The following is a 16318-nucleotide window of genomic DNA, read 5'->3' as shown; positions in this document are numbered from 1 at the left end:
TGTGTGTGTGTGGTAAGATACACTGTATTGTTTAATCTTCATTGCTATCTGGTAGATGCTATTGTCCCCCATTTACAGATGTGAAAACTGAGGCTCAAAAAGGCCTGTGGGGCTATAGTCACATGCTAGTGCATCTGAACTGGGAAGTAGGGAAAGCATGTTCTCAAAAGCCATTTGCCTTTTCAGTACATTTTAAGGAAATATAGGAAATGTCCTGGTAGTCCAGTGGTTAGGACTCTGTGCTTTCATTGCCAGGGGCCTGGGTTTGATCTCTAATTGAGGAATTAAAATCCCACCAGCCACATGACTTGGCCCCCTCCCCCATTCCCCCCCCCGCCGCAAAAAAAGGGATGTATGGACAGGATACTTATTAAAGATGTAATGGAAAGCCCTTAGAGGATCTCATGTGAAAGCAGGATTGTGAGACCCACAGAGAGTGTAGACAGAGTTGCTTCTCTCTCCATCATCTCCATGGTCCTTGACTCAGCTCCGGTGTCCCATACTCCCCCACCCCCTGTTGGAGCTGGGCCAGGACCGTTCGCAACCTTGAGCTACAGGGCTGGATAGTTACTCTCTTTGTCTCCTCAAATCCCCTTCATGCCGGATTACACGTGGGCAGATGCTTCCAGGTCAGTGAGAGGCTGAGCAGGGGTCCTCTGCCAGCCCCTCCCTCTCTGCCCAGCGTCCTCCGAGGCTGTGCAGTGCAGTGGAGGTGGGTGAAGGATGAGAAGGGAGTGAGCCCCACTGCAGCTCCGGCCGCCCTTCCAGCATGAAGCCCAGGCCCTTTCCCTAAGACCTGTCCGCACACCCAAACTCATTCTACAGCAAAGCGGGTCCCGGTAAAGCCTATCAGCTCCTATCTCCTTTGTCCGAGACAAAGCATGAACCCCCTGACAGAGCTCTTGGAGCAAGGGGACACTCAGATGGGGCAGGGCCTGGTTGGCAGTGAGGCAGCAAGATGCCATCTGCGTTTATTTGAAGTCAGGCTGGATTGTAACCCTACTGGGGCAGCCCTGTCTGCCACGCTGGGGCATCTGGGCTGGAGGCCGTGGGGCCAGGGTCTCTAGCATGGGCGTCCCCTGTGGCTGGTGGCTTTTCCTCCTGCCCAGGGGTGGGTGCCTCCCTCTGTCGTCATGCGGGAGCTGGGGCTTCGGGACCAGGGCCTGCCCGTGCCAGAGGAGAGTGTCTGTGCGGTGTGCAGGGAGGACCTCGCTCCTGACTGTTGTCTCCTCTCCTGGGGCCTCGTCAGCCTCCTCTGCTGGGGGATCCACAAGGCCATGGTCAAAGTCATAGGCTTTCTGCCCCCACAGCGCACTTTTAGCCCTCTTCCCATAACACATTGGGGCCAGTTCAATAAAAGAGTTCTCAGACACAAGGTGTCACCTTGCGGACATGGTGCATCGCTTGCACGGATGGAACCCAGGACCGAGCTGGGTGGCTGGAGGAGGGTGTGGGCTGGGGGCACACAGGGCTGAGTCCTTCAAGGCCTGTCCCCCGGGGAGGTTCTGGAAGAGCTAGTTTTCTCCTTCCTCTAATCATTTATTGAGCATGTTCTAAGTGGCAAGCACTTTGTAGATGTTTTCCAGTTAATCCGCCTGATATTTATAAAGTGCCGACACTGCCCCTATTTTGTGGCTAAGGCACCTGAGATTTAGGGAGGCGAGTCTGCAGCTCACACGGCTGGTAAAGAGTGGATCTGAGTGCTAAACCATATCTGATTCCCCCCAAGTGCACGTTCTTGATCACTGAGTTACTGTTTCCTCTGTGACCCAAGCTTCGAGGTGGGTGCTACTTGTTGGGGAGGCGCTCAGAGGCCCCTTCCTGGCAGCCACCCTGTTTGGGTCAGGACGGGGCCTTGCCGTCTTAGCCAAGTGTGGTCCCCCGCGGCCTCAGAGGCAGGCCTTTGTGGGAGGGAGTCTGGGCAAACACAGGTGCGTCTCAGCCTTCAGGCCTCCGGGACTGGCTTCTCCAGGAAATGGGGCTGGCTGCTTTCAACAGCATTTTTCCTCTTGCAAAAGCAGTATCTTTTTATCTCTTTCTCCTTCCTCGCACCCCATCCCCTCTCTACAACTGGGTGGTAAACAGTGAGATTTCATGGTCCCCCTAACTGTGAGGGTGCTGGTCATTCCCACCGGGGTCCTGGAAACTCTGAGCTGCCGGGGTGATCTACTTCTTGCAGAAAACCCCAGGCAGAAGCTGAGGGTGGGCCTGGGAGGGAGATGAGGGGAAGGTACTGTGGAAATGCTGCTGCTGCTAAGTCGCTTCAGTCGTATCCGACTCTGTGTGACCCCATAGACGGCAGCCCACCAGACTCCCCTGTCCCCAGGATTCTCCAGGCAAGAACACTGGAGTGGGTTGCCATTTCCTTCTCCAGTGTGTGAAAGTGAAAAGTGAAAGTGAAGTAGCTCAGTCTTGTCCAACTCTTAGCGACCCCATGGTCTGCAGCCTACCAGGCTCCTCCACCAATGGGATTCTCCAGGCAAGAGTACTGGAGTGGGGTGCCATTACCTTCTCCGGTGGAAATGCTAAATGGTGGTAAATGACCCGCCCTTGTCAACGTAGAGTATGGTGACACCCAAGCAGAAGTGCATATATGGACACATGGCAGCTGGAAGAGAACAAGGAACCACAAACAAAGTTATACTTATTGTAAAGATTTAAAAATTCTTTATTATTTTTTTGCATCAAAAAATTTACAGCAAAATGAAAAGAAAAACTAAGTAGCCTCCCATTCCCTCCTAGGTTTGCAATGCCAGCATGAGAGGAAGGGGACCCAGTGAATACTCTTTTTTTTTTTTTTTCCTTTATTAAAATTAATTATTTGGCTGTGCTAAGTCTTAGTTGCAGGATCTTTGATCTTCACTGTAGCATGTGGGATCTCGTTCCCCAAACAGGGATTGAACTTGGGGCTCCCAAATTGGGAGTGTGGAGTCTTAGCCGCTGGACCACCAGGAACGTCCTGTAACTACTCTTTCCTGTCCTGCTGTGTCTTCTTTCCTCTGAGCCAGAGGGTTCCTGGGGGCCCCTGAGAGCTGTCAGTCCCTTGCCCTGATACCTCTCAGGTGTGGTTGGACCTTCCTGGATCCTCCCACTTTGTGTCGGTTCCTCACTTGCTCCTTCACTCAGTTGTCTCATTTTCACATCCACCAGAGTGTCTGTTGCACAGAGCAAGGATTTTTGCTATTTTGCTCCGTGCTGCATCTGTGACTCTGTGCGCTGAGACTCTAGGGTGAACACTTGAGTCCAGGTGTGAAGCTGGCCAGTGGCCACCTTGCAGTGGGATTAGAGCAGTGATGCAGGAGATGCAGGGTGTCAAGGGCTGACACATCACCCCATGTGGTGGGTGGCTGTCCGGAAGGCTTTCTGGAGGAGGCGATCTCTTAGCCCCGTCTTAGAAGAAGAGAGTGAGTTGGCCAAGCCTGATATAGAGGACACTCCAGGCTGAGGGGTCAGTGTGTGTCTCCTGTCCACCTTCAGTCTGTGTATCAGGTTCATCAAACTCTGGGACAGCCCACACATCCCTCTTGCCTGTCATGGGAGTGGGCTTGCCTACAGAGTGGAGATGTGTTTGCAGGGAGAAAAGAGTATCCTGTGTTGGTAAGTGCCTAGTGAAATATGATTTAAGAATGAGGCCTGGACTTTCCTTGTGGCCCAGTGGATAAGAATCCACCTGCCACTGCAGGAGACCTGAGTTCGATCCCCGGTCTCGGAATCGGAAGATCTCACATGACTCGAGGCAACTAAGTCCCATGTGCCACAACTACACAACTACAACTACTGCAATTACTAAAGCCTGTGTGCCCTAGAGCTGGCAGTGAGAAGCCCGAACCCCTCAATTAGGGAGTAGCCCCCGCTCATCACAACTAGAGAAAGCCCGTGCACAGCAGCAAAGACCTAGCAGAGCCATAAATAAATAAAAAAATAACAAAAAAGAAATGAGGCCCAGTGTGGGGGGAATGTCGTAACACAGCCTCCTCTCCCCTCCTTGTGTGACTGCTGTCTCCTCTTGCTCCAGGCTCTTCAATTCTTGCTTATACACCTGCTCAGCCATTTCTTCTCCCTGGTCCTCACTGGTGTGGCATCCGGCCCTCCTCCTGCCCATTTTTGCCAGTTCATCTTGGGGCTCCCCAGGGCAAGAGGAAGTGGTGGTGGGGGTCATGAGTCTGGTGACCTTTCTGAAGAGGAGGAGTATTTCTAGCGTGGATGCTGCTGTTTTAATGAAGCTCACTCTCACCATTGCCACTTGGCAGTGTGGATGGGGAGAGACCTGGCTGGCCCTGCTGGGGGTGACTGAATGTTGGCTCTTGAGCCCCTATATAATTGACAGTTCCATTTGGTGCAGAGAGGTCTTGAGTCGGCAAGGAATAGTTTGGATCTAAAGCAGGAGAGCTCATCTCTCTGTTTGTGAGCTGGGGAGAGGCACTTGCCCAGGCTTTGTTTGGATGGGAGAGTGAAACTGAAGCTCACACTTTTTATTTCTTATATTTGTTGAGTCACCTGTTCCTTGAGTGAGCGACCAGGAGGTGCTTTTGGCCAGGGACAGCTCGGTTGGTGACCTGCGTGATCATCTGGTTAAGACAGAATACAGAAGCTTCAAGGTTGCTGTTCTCTCCCCACAGATTAGAAAATCACAATGATGATGATCTTTCATTTAGTCTCCTTACAGTCTGTTTTAAAAGTTCTTGCTCATACTTTTGCAGTTTAAGGTGCCTCCACCTCCCACCCCCAGTATACACACATACACCATGGGGTACTTACCTTTCTCTCTCCTTATCCGGACACTGTTCCTCTGGACTCTGCCCCCAGTAAATCTGATTAATGCTCTCCATTAGCTAGCTGTCAGGTGGGCAAGGATTTAATAAATTTATTTACCCTAAGGTGTTAATGAGGCTTAATATTTTACCTCTGGGATACTCCACCTTGTAACTGTGACGATCGATACTAAGCTTTAAAATCTAAGAGGTAAACTGCCAAGAATAGAATCGTACAACTTCTAAATGGAGGTGGGGATAATGGCTTTGGAAGAAGGTCGTGAGGGTGGACTTTAAAAGGAGGGTGCTGCTTTGTCCATCCCACCGTGCCCACCCGGGCTGCTGGCCCTGCAGGGTGACCCCTCAGCTATTGCCCTGCGATGAGGGGAAGGAGATTGTGTGAAGATTGATTGAGGTGAAGGAGAATGATGCTGCGAGCTTTTTGGGGCTCTACTGAGTGGATTTCTTGCCCTCTTTGCCTCCGTCAGATGTCTTAACCAACAAGGATGACAATACCAGCCCACGCGGCACCTCGCACAAAACAACCGGGAAAATGACATGAGGCAGCCGGGTCCCGGGGACACAGTGAGGCGCTCTGAGAGCCTCAGAGACCTTGTGGCTTGTGGGAGAGCCTGACCACTTGCTCTTCTTTCCTTCCTGCAGACGTTTACAGCATGGTGCAACTCCCACCTCCGGAAGGCAGGAACACAGATCGAGAACATCGAGGAGGACTTCCGGGACGGCCTGAAGCTGATGCTACTGCTGGAGGTCATCTCAGGTGAGCTGGACCACTGGTCTTGGGAGTGCCAGGGCAAAGGCGATGCCAGACGGGCGGGGTCACCGTGGCCCAGGATCAGACACTGCCCACTGGGTTCTGCCACTTTGGGAATGCTGCCCCGACACCTCTGCTTCTGCCCCATCTTTGGTTGGGGCTAGCTTTGGAGCTTTTGAAAAAGTGGGAGATGGTATGTGATTTTGGACCCCGAGACTGAATTTGGGGGACCCCGAGACTGAGTTTGGGCTTGGCTCTGCTCCTGACCATCTGTGTATCTTTGGACAAGTCACTGCCTTTCTGTCTCAGCATCCTCATTTGCATAAAGAGCAGTCTGAAGGTTGGTCTCTGGCGTTTCTTCTCCTCCAAGGCTAGAAGTCTTTGGTCAGGAAAGCAACCACATCTGGCCATCTCCAAATGCTGGCTCCTCTGCTACTTCTTCACCTTTATCAAGGTGATTCTAGTTTCTTATCTGGCCCCTAGTTTGGCATTTGTATGTCCAGATGTCTGGAGGGACAGCTCCTCTCTCCAGTGCCTATTTCCACTTTCTTATAAATACCTTTCCTCCACCATTCCTCCACCATCCCTTAAGGGTTGGAGGTCCTTGAGATTCTAGCCTTGGCTTACTCACTGGGCAATCCTAGCTGCTTTCTTCACTTTATCTTCCATCTTGATGCCAGTGAGTCCTAGACTAGGGTTGGTCCAGCCTTCTCCTTGGAGCCTCCTCTTAAATCCTGAATTGCACTGGGCATCTCCACCCATTTGTGCCCCAGGCTTCCATTCTGTGTGCCACGCCTGGCCCTTGCAAACCTCTTTTTGCTCCTGCAGTCTTCATCTTGTTCTTCTCAGCCTCATTCAGGTATCTTAGACGGCTCTTCCTTTGGCATTCAAGTTTCATTCATTCTGTTTTCTTCTTCTGTTCGCCTTCTTTGACCTCTGCTACGCAGACATCATTGTGCCTGCATCAGCTCTCACCTAGATGATGTCCAGAGGCCTTTGACCCCTCCTCCCAGCGCCCCCCTCTCACTGCCCTCCATCACCCACACGTAGCCAGAGGGTCCATCTAATAGCCCAAATATGGTTGCACTGTTCCCTGCTTGAAACTTTTCAGTGCCTCCCTGGGGCTTTGTACCTGCAGCTCACTTTTCTTAACATAGCTAGCAGAATCCTTCATGAGCTGGCACCTGCTTTGTTTTCGACTAACTATTCCCCAAAAGGTGTCAGACTTCAGACTCTGCCGCAGGAAGACATGCAGCCCTCCCCATACGTGTGTCCCTGCTTTGTGTTTTCACTGCTTTTACACAAACTCTGGCTGGCTTCTCTGCCCCTCGGTGCTTTAAAATATTTCCACTGGAGGTGGGGGTAGGGGGTGTGTGTGTGTTCAAATATACCTAACTTAAAATTTACCGTTTGGGCCATTTTTCAATGTGCACAGAGGCATTGAGTACATTCACATTGTTGTGCAACCGTCATCACCAATCCTCATCCCCAGACTTTTTCATCATTCCACACCAAGATGCCATGCCATCATTCAATGCCAACTTGCCGTCTCCTTCTCCCCCCAGCCCCTGCCCACCACCATTCTACATTCTATCTCTGTGAACTTGGCTGTTCTAGGTTTCTCATATGAGTGTAATCCTGTAGTAATTGTCCTTTTGTGACTGACTTATTTCATTTAGCATAAGGTGCTCATGGTTCCTCCATGAAGTAGCATGTATCAAAATCTCCTTCCTTTTAAAGACCAGGCAATATTCCATTGTGTACATATGTTCCACATTTTGTTTATTCAGTCGTCTGTCATTCACACTTGAGTCGTTTCCACATTTTCGCTATTGTGAGTAATACCGCGAAGAACATGGCTATACAGATTCTGTGTAAGTCTGTGCTTTCAGTTCTCTTGGGTATGTACCCAGAAGTGGAATTGTTGGATCCTAGGGTAATTCTGTGTTGAATTTTTTCAGGAATGGCCATATGTTTTCCTCTAACTGCCTTTTATTTATTTTTTAAAATTTTAAATTTATTTTTTTAATTGAAGGATAATTGCTTTACAGAATTGTGTTGGTTTTTGCCAAGCATCAACATGAATCAGCCATATGTATACATATGTCCCCTCCTTGAACCTTCCTCCCATCTCCCTCCCCATCCCACCCCTCTAGGTTGTTACAGAACTCTAAATGCCTTTTAGAGTGTCCTTCTTACCTCTTCCTCTAACATTTCTTAGTTTAAGCAAATCTGGCATTGTTCTTTTTCATTTTTTAAAACTCAGTTTAGGCATCTCCTCCAGGAAGGCTTCCTTGACCATCACTCCTTCTGTTCCTGCTTTGAGTGCCTGCCCTCCTCTGGGCTCCTGGAACACACCGTTGATTCCTCTAGCATGTCATTTGCCACACAGCAGGATCATTTTTGGCTCTTGTGTTTTCTCCCCACTTCACACCTGGCCCTGGAGGGCAGAGACAAACTTGTCTGTGTCCCAGGTGCTCAGACCTATATACTTGGCAGCTAGGTGATGCTCAGCAAATACTGGAGTGACCGAATGCCCAGCTGGGCTTTTCCAAATACCTGCCAGGTGCTTGCACTGAACAGGCCTGTGCATGTCTGTGAGGTGGCTCTTCTGTTTCCTGGGGTGGGGAGAGATTGAGTCATTGAGATGATGCCTTTTCCTCCCTGGGTGTCTCTGGAGATGGTTAGGATGACAGGAAAAGGAAGGGGGCTGCCGCCTGCAGAGGTCCTCTGAGTGTGGTCCCTGGACCACCCAGCAGGATCAGCAGGACTGCTTGGCCACATGTGGGTTCCCAGACCTCACCCCAGACCTCCAAAGTCAGAAACTCAGGAGGAAGGGGGAGGGGGCCAGACACCTATGGTCAGCAGGTTCTCCAGGTGATTTTGTGTGGACCGAAGTCCCAGGACTTTGCTACCTCCCTTGTCTTGGAGGAGCCCTGTTCCAGCCAGTGCGTGTAGCTGGCAGTCAGGCTGGCGAGCTCAGGCTTAGCAGGACCTAAACTGGGGCTCTAGTGGGAGCAGCCCTTGTGTGTGTGTGTGTGGGGGGGGGCACAAGGTGCTGCCTCCATCCCTCCAATTGGAAGGGAGCCCTGGGGCGTCTCATCTGCCCAGGGGGGCAGTAGGGTACCTTCCCAGAGAGGGTGGGCTGTGGCCACAGCCTTGGGAAAGCCGCACTTGGGAAGTCTTGATTTAATAATAAAAACCCAGCTGGGCTTCCCTGGATGCTGCCAGGCCAAGTGACATCTGTAGCAGGAAGTCTGTTCTGTGGAAGTCGGGTGGGGGGCCCTGGGCAGGGGGGCCCCCTGGAGAAGTGCTGCTCTTGATAGGATGAGCATGGCCCAGCATCAGGGCCACCCCGCCCCTTGGGATCTCTCAGCCAGGCTGTTGATGTGCTCAGAAGTGGGGTGGAGAGCGTGCTGCTGGGCTGGGCTGGAGACTGCGGTAGGTAGAAGATCCTGAGTTCTAGGATGGTGGTTCTCAGACCTCTTGGAGACTGAAAGCTGTGCTCCCCTTCCCCAGGTCTGGGCACACATTGCACATATATATTTTTCAGATGGCTTCAGGGGATCCCTGGATACCTCCTTCCTGTGCTCTGAGCAGGGTATTTGGAGAACCAGTTCATCAACCCCTGCTTCTCCGAAGCTTCTGATCATAAACACTGAACAGCAGAAGCCCCCACTGTGGGAAGTGGGGGTCGGAGAAATGGCCGCTGAGTGAGGGTGGAGGGTTGACTTGGAGCTGAGCCGAGGGTGCCCCTGGGCAGCAGTACATGGACAAGAGCTGTGGTTCCCAAATGAGCGAGGGGCTCTGTGGGCAACACACAGGGAACTTTCCCAAAATACCCTAGCGTGACTCACACACTCTCCTGGATTGAAACAGTCTAGGCTAGGAGTTCAGGGCCTTTGCAAATGCTGTTCCTTCTGCCTTGATCGCCGTTCCCTGTAGCCTGGGTCTGCCGGCCTCCCATTCAGAGGCCTCCCCTGACCACCTCATAACTCTTTCACCCTCCTACCTGCCCTCCTTCCTCTGCAATCTCTTTTAAAGCCTTTGTTTTAAGCATTTCTCCTTTTTGGCTTTTTGTTCATTTGTGTATGTTGATGTATGTGGAAGGTCCTGTCTCTCCTCCTGGACCGTAAGTCCATGAAGGCAGCAAGCTGTTTTGTTCACCCCTATATTTCTAGCACACCACCAAGTCCCTTGACACATACTCAGAGCTTAATACAGACTTGTTGAGTGGCTGCAAGCAATTTAGAGCTGAGAAGTAGGAGAACACTTCTGTGTTTCACTTCGCATTGCTCTCTCTCCGTCTGTTCAGGTGAACGTTTGGCCAAGCCGGAGAGAGGCAAAATGAGGGTACACAAGATCTCCAATGTCAACAAGGCCCTGGACTTCATAGCCAGCAAGGGGGTCAAGCTGGTGTCCATAGGAGCTGAAGGTGAGTAAGGCCTGCCCCCTGGCTGACCCCTACCCCCATCCTACCCCTCTGCATCCAGCCAGATTTTCTGCCCCCACCTCTTGGTTCTCTTGGCCTGTTCTAGTCTGACTCCTAGACCCACACATCCATGGGGGCATTTGGAAGTAGGGCTTCCAGCATCTGGATGGCCAGTGGATCCTTCATGTAAAGACAGCACTTTCTATCTAGTCTCTGCACCTTGGTGACTGTGACCCCTACTCCCACCCTACTCCCGCAACCGCTGAATCCTAGCGCTGTGGGATCTGTGTGTGTGGAATGCCACCTCCCCCTTCTGCAGGCCTGGCTCTGCTCTTCTGTCCCAAGCACAGAGGTCTGTGGTCTGGGGAGAGTGTGTGGACGCTGGTGTGTAGAGGGAGCCCCTGCAGGATGGCTGTCCAGAAGGCTTTAGGAGCTTTTTTTTTTTGGCTACACTGCAAGGCATGAGAGATCTTAGTTCCCGGACCAGGGATCGAACCCGTGTGCCCTGCATTGGAAGCATAGAGTCTTAACTGCTGGACTGTCAGGGAAGTCCCAGGAATATTCTTAATAACATTTCCCTGCAGAGCAGCTTCTTGATTTTTTTCCCTTTTACATAAGAAAAAAAAATTGTTTATACACCTGAAACTAACACCAGATTGTAAATCAGCTATACTTCAATCTTTAAAAATTGTTTAATGTCCAGTTTCAACCATTATTAGCATCTTCTTAATAGTTAGAAGGAGGTGGCAGTTTCTTGTGTGCGTTTCTGAAGGACTTGGAGAGGGTCAAGGTGATTAGAGTACCATTACCAGGCCCCATGAGGACTGCGTCCCATGGATTCATCAATGGATTGGGCACCTCTGTGGTGCCAGAGATTAAAAGGTGAACAGTACACAGTCTCCATTCATTCATCCATTCATTCATTCATTGTAGACATAACCTTGACTGTGATTACTGATCACTTGTTCTGCAGCAGGCACTCTGCTAAAGCCCTTTGTACGAGTGATCTCATTTCATCCTCGCCGTAGCCCTATGAGGTGGCTCTAATTGTTATCCCCATTTTACAAAAAGAAAACATGTGCCTAATGAAAATTAACTTGTCCAAAGCCCCATCTTCAGCAAGTGGTAAAGCTGGAACTCAAATCCAAGTCAGAGTGACACCAGAGAAATGCCCCAGAGGGTGACTTTTCCTTACAGAGGGTGCGGGGTGTTGTTCCAGTAAATCCATAGCAGCTGATCTTTTTCTCTGGTTGATGATCTGAAAGTCCTTCTTTTTTTCTGAAAATTGAGGGATTTGATGTAGCAAAATCAAACTGAGAAACTTGAGCACAGGGGCTGGCAAACTACGGTCCGTGGGGTCAAACCTGGCTGACCCGGGCTTTTGTAAATATTGGAACACGGCCACACCCCTTTGTTTACATATTATTGGCTGCTTTCCTGCTGCAGGCAGAATTGAATAGTTGGGTCAGAGACCATATTCCTGCAAAGCTGAAAATATTTCCTATCAGGCCCTTTACAGGAAAAGCTTGCTGACCCTTGCCTTATCAGGGACTCAGGCTAGTACTTGAGGTCATTGTGGGTGGTGCCTTATGTGTCCCATCCCCTGAGCTGGGAGGCAGAGATCACATCATGTCTCCTACGTCCTTGTGGCCCCAGCTCCCAGCGGCATGATGCATACAGTCAGTGCTCAGTAAATGTTTGAAGGGCTTGTGTACAGCAGGGTACAGATAAAGAAAAGAATTGTTTGTTCTCTTAGGGAGCAATCAAGACTTGGCAGAACAAGTTTCAGCCAAGCAGGGATGGGAAGCTAAAGAAATTACCACTCTGGTGGTCTGCTACAAGCTCAGATGTTCCCTGGGGCAGGGAAGTAGAAGATGTGTGAGGTGGGCCAGATGTGCGAGGTATGTGACAGTAGGGATGAGTGGGGAGTGTGGAGAAGGGGGAAAAACATGTCCTTCTAAGCGGGTCAGCTGCCGTGTGGATCTAACCAATTGTTGCTGAGTGGGAATACATATCCAGTGTTGCCAGATGCTCTTGATTTTTCAAAAGAAGCCAGAAATCCAGATTTTTTAGAAGGGAGAATGTAGCAACTACCATAATCTATATATATGTATATCGGCGGGGAGAGAGAGAGAGTCCCAGGTGGTACTAGAGGTAAAGAACCTGCCTACCAATGCAGGAGACATAAGAGACTGGACTCAATCCCTAGGTCTGGAAGATCCTCTGGAGAAGGGAATGGCTTCCCACTCCAGTATTCTTGCCTGGAGAATCCTGTGGACAGAGGAGCCCAGCGAGCTACAGTCCCTGGGGTTGCAAAGGGTCAGACACAACTGAAGCGACTTAGCACACACACACACCTATATGTATATATAGTAGTAGTATTACTTGCTGCATTGCAGGCAGATTCTTTACCATCTGAACCACCAGGGAAGTGTGTGTGTGTGTGTGTGTGTGTGTGTGTGTGTGTGTGTGTGTGTGTGTGTGTGTGTGTGTGTGTGTCACTGAATACCAAAGGGTTAGCCCGTGTGTGTGTGTGTGTGTGTGTGTGTGTGTGTGTGTGTGTCACTGAATACCAAAGGGTTAGCCCGTGTGTGTGTGTGTGTGTGTGTGTGTGTGTGTGACTGAATACCAAAGGGGAGGAAGGAAGGAGAAGATGGGCAAGAATAGCACTTGCTGAGGTCCAGATCTGTGGCTGGCCAGACAGAGCAGAATGGTTGAACAGGCTTGTAGTATCACCACCCATATTTTACAGTCAAGGAAACAAAGGCTCAGAGGAGATGCTCGAATGGAAGTGTGTATGTAGTATGTTGACCACAGGCTCTGGGCCAGATGGCTTCCATTTGGCAGAATGCAGATTAAACCCCGGGGGTTTAGACTCCAGAGCTGAGGTCTAAAGCTCTCCAATCACCAGGGCACTGCTGCCTCCTCTGCAGGGGTCCAGGACAGAACTTTCACGTCTGGTTTTCCTCAGCTGTGAAGTGGTGGGTCACACTGGCTGTGTGGTCTCAACAGAGGGGTAACAAGCACAGCCAGACAGGGGCATAGACTCTAACCATCACCTCTGTTCTCCCAGGAGGTCACTTAACCTAGCTGACTGGAGTTTTCCGGTTCCCTTGACACAGACCTTGCTTCTCGAAAGATTTCTAAAGCTGCCTTTAAGATGAGGCATTCCGAGCCTTCCTGCTACCTTTAGACCAAGACTTCCCTCTTTGAAATCTTCTCTCCCATTTTAAGCCAGTGCATTAATAATAACCTATATGGGAAAAGAATCTGGAAAAGAATGAATGTCTATGTGTATAACTGAATTGCTTTGCTGTACCCCTGAAATTAACACATTGTAAATCAACTATACTGCGATTAAAAAGAGGTCGAGCACCAAGATCATGCCAGGACGGCCACGCTGCTGAGCCAGGAAACCGGATGAGGCCCAGAAAGGGTTTTGTTTATTTTAATGAATTGAAGTTTGCTGCTGTAGACTATCAAAGACAGTGGAGTGGATCACCCAGAAGGAGCTCGCCTGGGGCTCGGGGTGGGAGGAGACATAGCCATTTATCCTGGCAGGGGAGCCTTGGGGACCAGATTTGGGCCCCAGTGGAAGATCCCGGACCTTTGAAGGATGATCATGTGGGGCAAGGTCTTGACTCTGGCCGATCCTGGTGGGAAGAACCAGGCCTGGAAGGGAGAGCCTGTGGGCAGGCTGACTGTGAATAACATACAGAACCTTAGGGGATGGAGTGGGTGCTTTGGGAAAGGCATCGGTTCCCTGACCCCGAAGATGTTCAGATGGAGGCCGGAGGCAAGGAGCATCCATGCCACAGGAGAGGTTAGAATAGATCCATTTCTTGTGTGATACTTGATTCTAGAATGTCTAGACTTCATGGGATTGGGACTTGACCTGGGTGAGTGGTTGGGGTTTAACCAGATGAGAGAGCACCTGAGAAGGAATTTTCATTTTAAAATCTAGAGGCAGGGAAAGCCTGATAGCTTTGAGTGCCAGAGCCTGGGAGTGGGCTTGATGATTTAGCATCTGTCCTTAGGTTGGATGGTGGCCACTGGTCTGGACAGTGGTGACCCCCCGGGGTGGAGAGTCTAGTTTTCCTCCACATGGAGTTTCTTCAGCATCATTGATTCCACTATCTGAATACCGCCTGCCTGGAGTGGGGCCAAGAGAGAGTCAGATTCTGAGTAAAAGCAGGATATGAACTGCTTCATAGGTAGCTGTGGTCTAGGAATGGCATCTTCCCACACCCACAGCAGACATTTGTTAATCTGTCATCATGACTTTTTCCTTAGGGGCCCGGTTGCAGCCATGGCACCCTCCTTTTGGACACAGTGTGTCAGGCCATAAAGATGCCTGTGAGGTGGACAACCTTACTCCAAACATAGAGATGCCTAATGAAAGGATCCATTCTGGGGAGGGTTTTTGAGGGTCAAGGGGGCTCAGGTGGACATGGGATATGGGGTGGTGCATGGACTTTTAACTGAACACACACCGCTCTCTTTGCCTGTACTCGGCTCCTCTGTTTTCTGGCATGAAACTGCTTCCTTGGTAGGAGTTGAGAATTCAGTAAGCAGACTCCCCAGGGGTTGGGTATTTCTGGAAGAGAAGAGAAGTAAGTTGGCAAGACCCAGAGAGGAAGCTGTCTTGTCTTCCTTGGTATTGGGAGGACCCTGAGCTCAAGGCCAGCAGGAAGCTGGGTTATTTAGCCTTTATGCTGGCAAAGACCGAAGGCAGGAGGAGAAGGGGGATGACAGAGAATGAGATGGTTGGATGGCATCACTGACTCAATGGACATGAGTTTGAGCAAGCTCCAGGAGATGGTGAAGGACAGGGAAGCCTGGTGAGCTGCAGTCCATGGGGTCACAAAGAGTCAGACACGACTGAGTGACTGAACAAGAAATGGGGGTGGGTGGGTACACACACACACCCCTCCATCCCCCAGGTCAAGAGGGACTTGCATTGCAGCCTCTACTCCTAGAAAGGCATTACCACCTGGAGTTTTTACTCGATGTTAAAAAAAAATTTCTCCTTGATTTGAGATGGTGTCCATAAAATTTAATACCTGATTTTTGTCTTCTTCTGTAATTACAAAGATTTTTTCCAAATCATCAAAAAATTGTAATTATGATTTTGAATGGCTGTGCTATTTACCTGTTTGTTGAGCACAAGTGTGCTGTGTTCCAGATCTGCGCCCGGTCCTAGAGAGGCCTGAATACTGTTGTGTTCTCTGCCCATTCACACACCCGTGGTTAGTGTCCTCCATTCATTCATTCGTTCAACAGATGTTGATGGAGGGCTTTTTCTGTGCGAGGCACAGTGCTGGGCTCTAAGCAATGCTGTAAAACAGAGTACATCTTTGTCCTCAGGGAGCTTATGTTCTAGAGGAGGGAGAAAGAAAATACACGTATCAGTTGGAGTAAATAGGGAGATCCAGGGAGGGCTTGGTGAGAAGATGAAGGAGGGAGGAGACAGGAGGGAGGTGAGGGGGTCCCAGAGGCCCCACCAGCCACTGCCTTTGACTCTGAGTGGGGTGGAAGCCCTGTACCTTTTGAGCAGAGGGAGTGACAGGGTCTGGGGTTTATTTGGTCACGCCTTGTATTTTGTACCTTCACAGAGTTTCCAGGGTGGGGCCATGATAAGTAACCTGGCAGCAAGTGCCTTTACACACCAACCTTACTCTACGTTTCACACCTCTGGCTGACTGGGGCTAGAGAGAGAATTTTACTCTCAAAAAGTTGAGCAACTTCAAGATGCCTTGCTCCCCGTTGACAAATTATTTCCCCAAGAGGTGTTTCTTTAAAATGAATTTATACTTCTAGCCACAGGGTGATAGATAGCCACATGGCTATCTATCGCTATATCGATACCATCATCACCATCGTTATGTGTATTTGCTTTGTTCACTTAATAGCTGGGAAAATGGTATATCTCTGATTACAAGTGAGTTTGACATTCTTATAAGTTGGTTGTTTGTGTTTTGTGTTTTGTGAAGTGTCTATTCATGTTTTTTGCCGACTCTTGTATTATGAATTTAGACTTTTTTATCTTATCAATTTATGTAAGCACTTTGAATGTTACAGATGCAAAACTGTTGGGAGTCACAAGTGAAAGGGCATTTTAAACATAGCAAACCTTTAGGAGGGGCTTCCCCGGTGGTCCCATGGTTAAGACCCCACGCTTCCACTGCAGGGAGCCCTGTTCAGGGAACTAAGATCCTGCATTCCATGAGATGTGGCCAAAAAATAAAATAAAAAATATTAAACTTTTAGGAACTGATTCTTGACTGACTGACTCCACTTCCCCCTCAGCACGCCCTGCAGAGTGTGTGACAGCTGTCTTAGTTGTTGAGGAGGATGGTTGCA

General features: G+C 49.9%; 1 protein-coding gene across 3 annotated transcripts in view; it reads left to right on the top strand.

The window, feature by feature from the left end:
• The window catches only part of ACTN1 (actinin alpha 1), a 97311-nt gene that overhangs the window by 48213 nt on the left and 32780 nt on the right, over positions 1-16318 (top strand). For all 3 annotated transcript variants that reach the window (XM_065941712.1, XM_065941714.1, XM_065941713.1), the window contains exons 2-3: positions 5415-5529; positions 9839-9958. In XM_065941712.1, coding sequence (XP_065797784.1) covers positions 5415-5529; positions 9839-9958 — 235 coding nt within the window. The remainder of the gene's footprint in view (positions 1-5414; positions 5530-9838; positions 9959-16318) is intronic.

This window comes from Muntiacus reevesi, chromosome 7, assembly GCF_963930625.1.
Source record: "Muntiacus reevesi chromosome 7, mMunRee1.1, whole genome shotgun sequence".
NCBI classification, from domain to species: domain Eukaryota; kingdom Metazoa; phylum Chordata; class Mammalia; order Artiodactyla; family Cervidae; genus Muntiacus; species Muntiacus reevesi.
The sequence above is the reverse complement of the archived record's forward strand: the minus strand, read 5'-3'. Positions and strand labels throughout refer to the sequence as shown.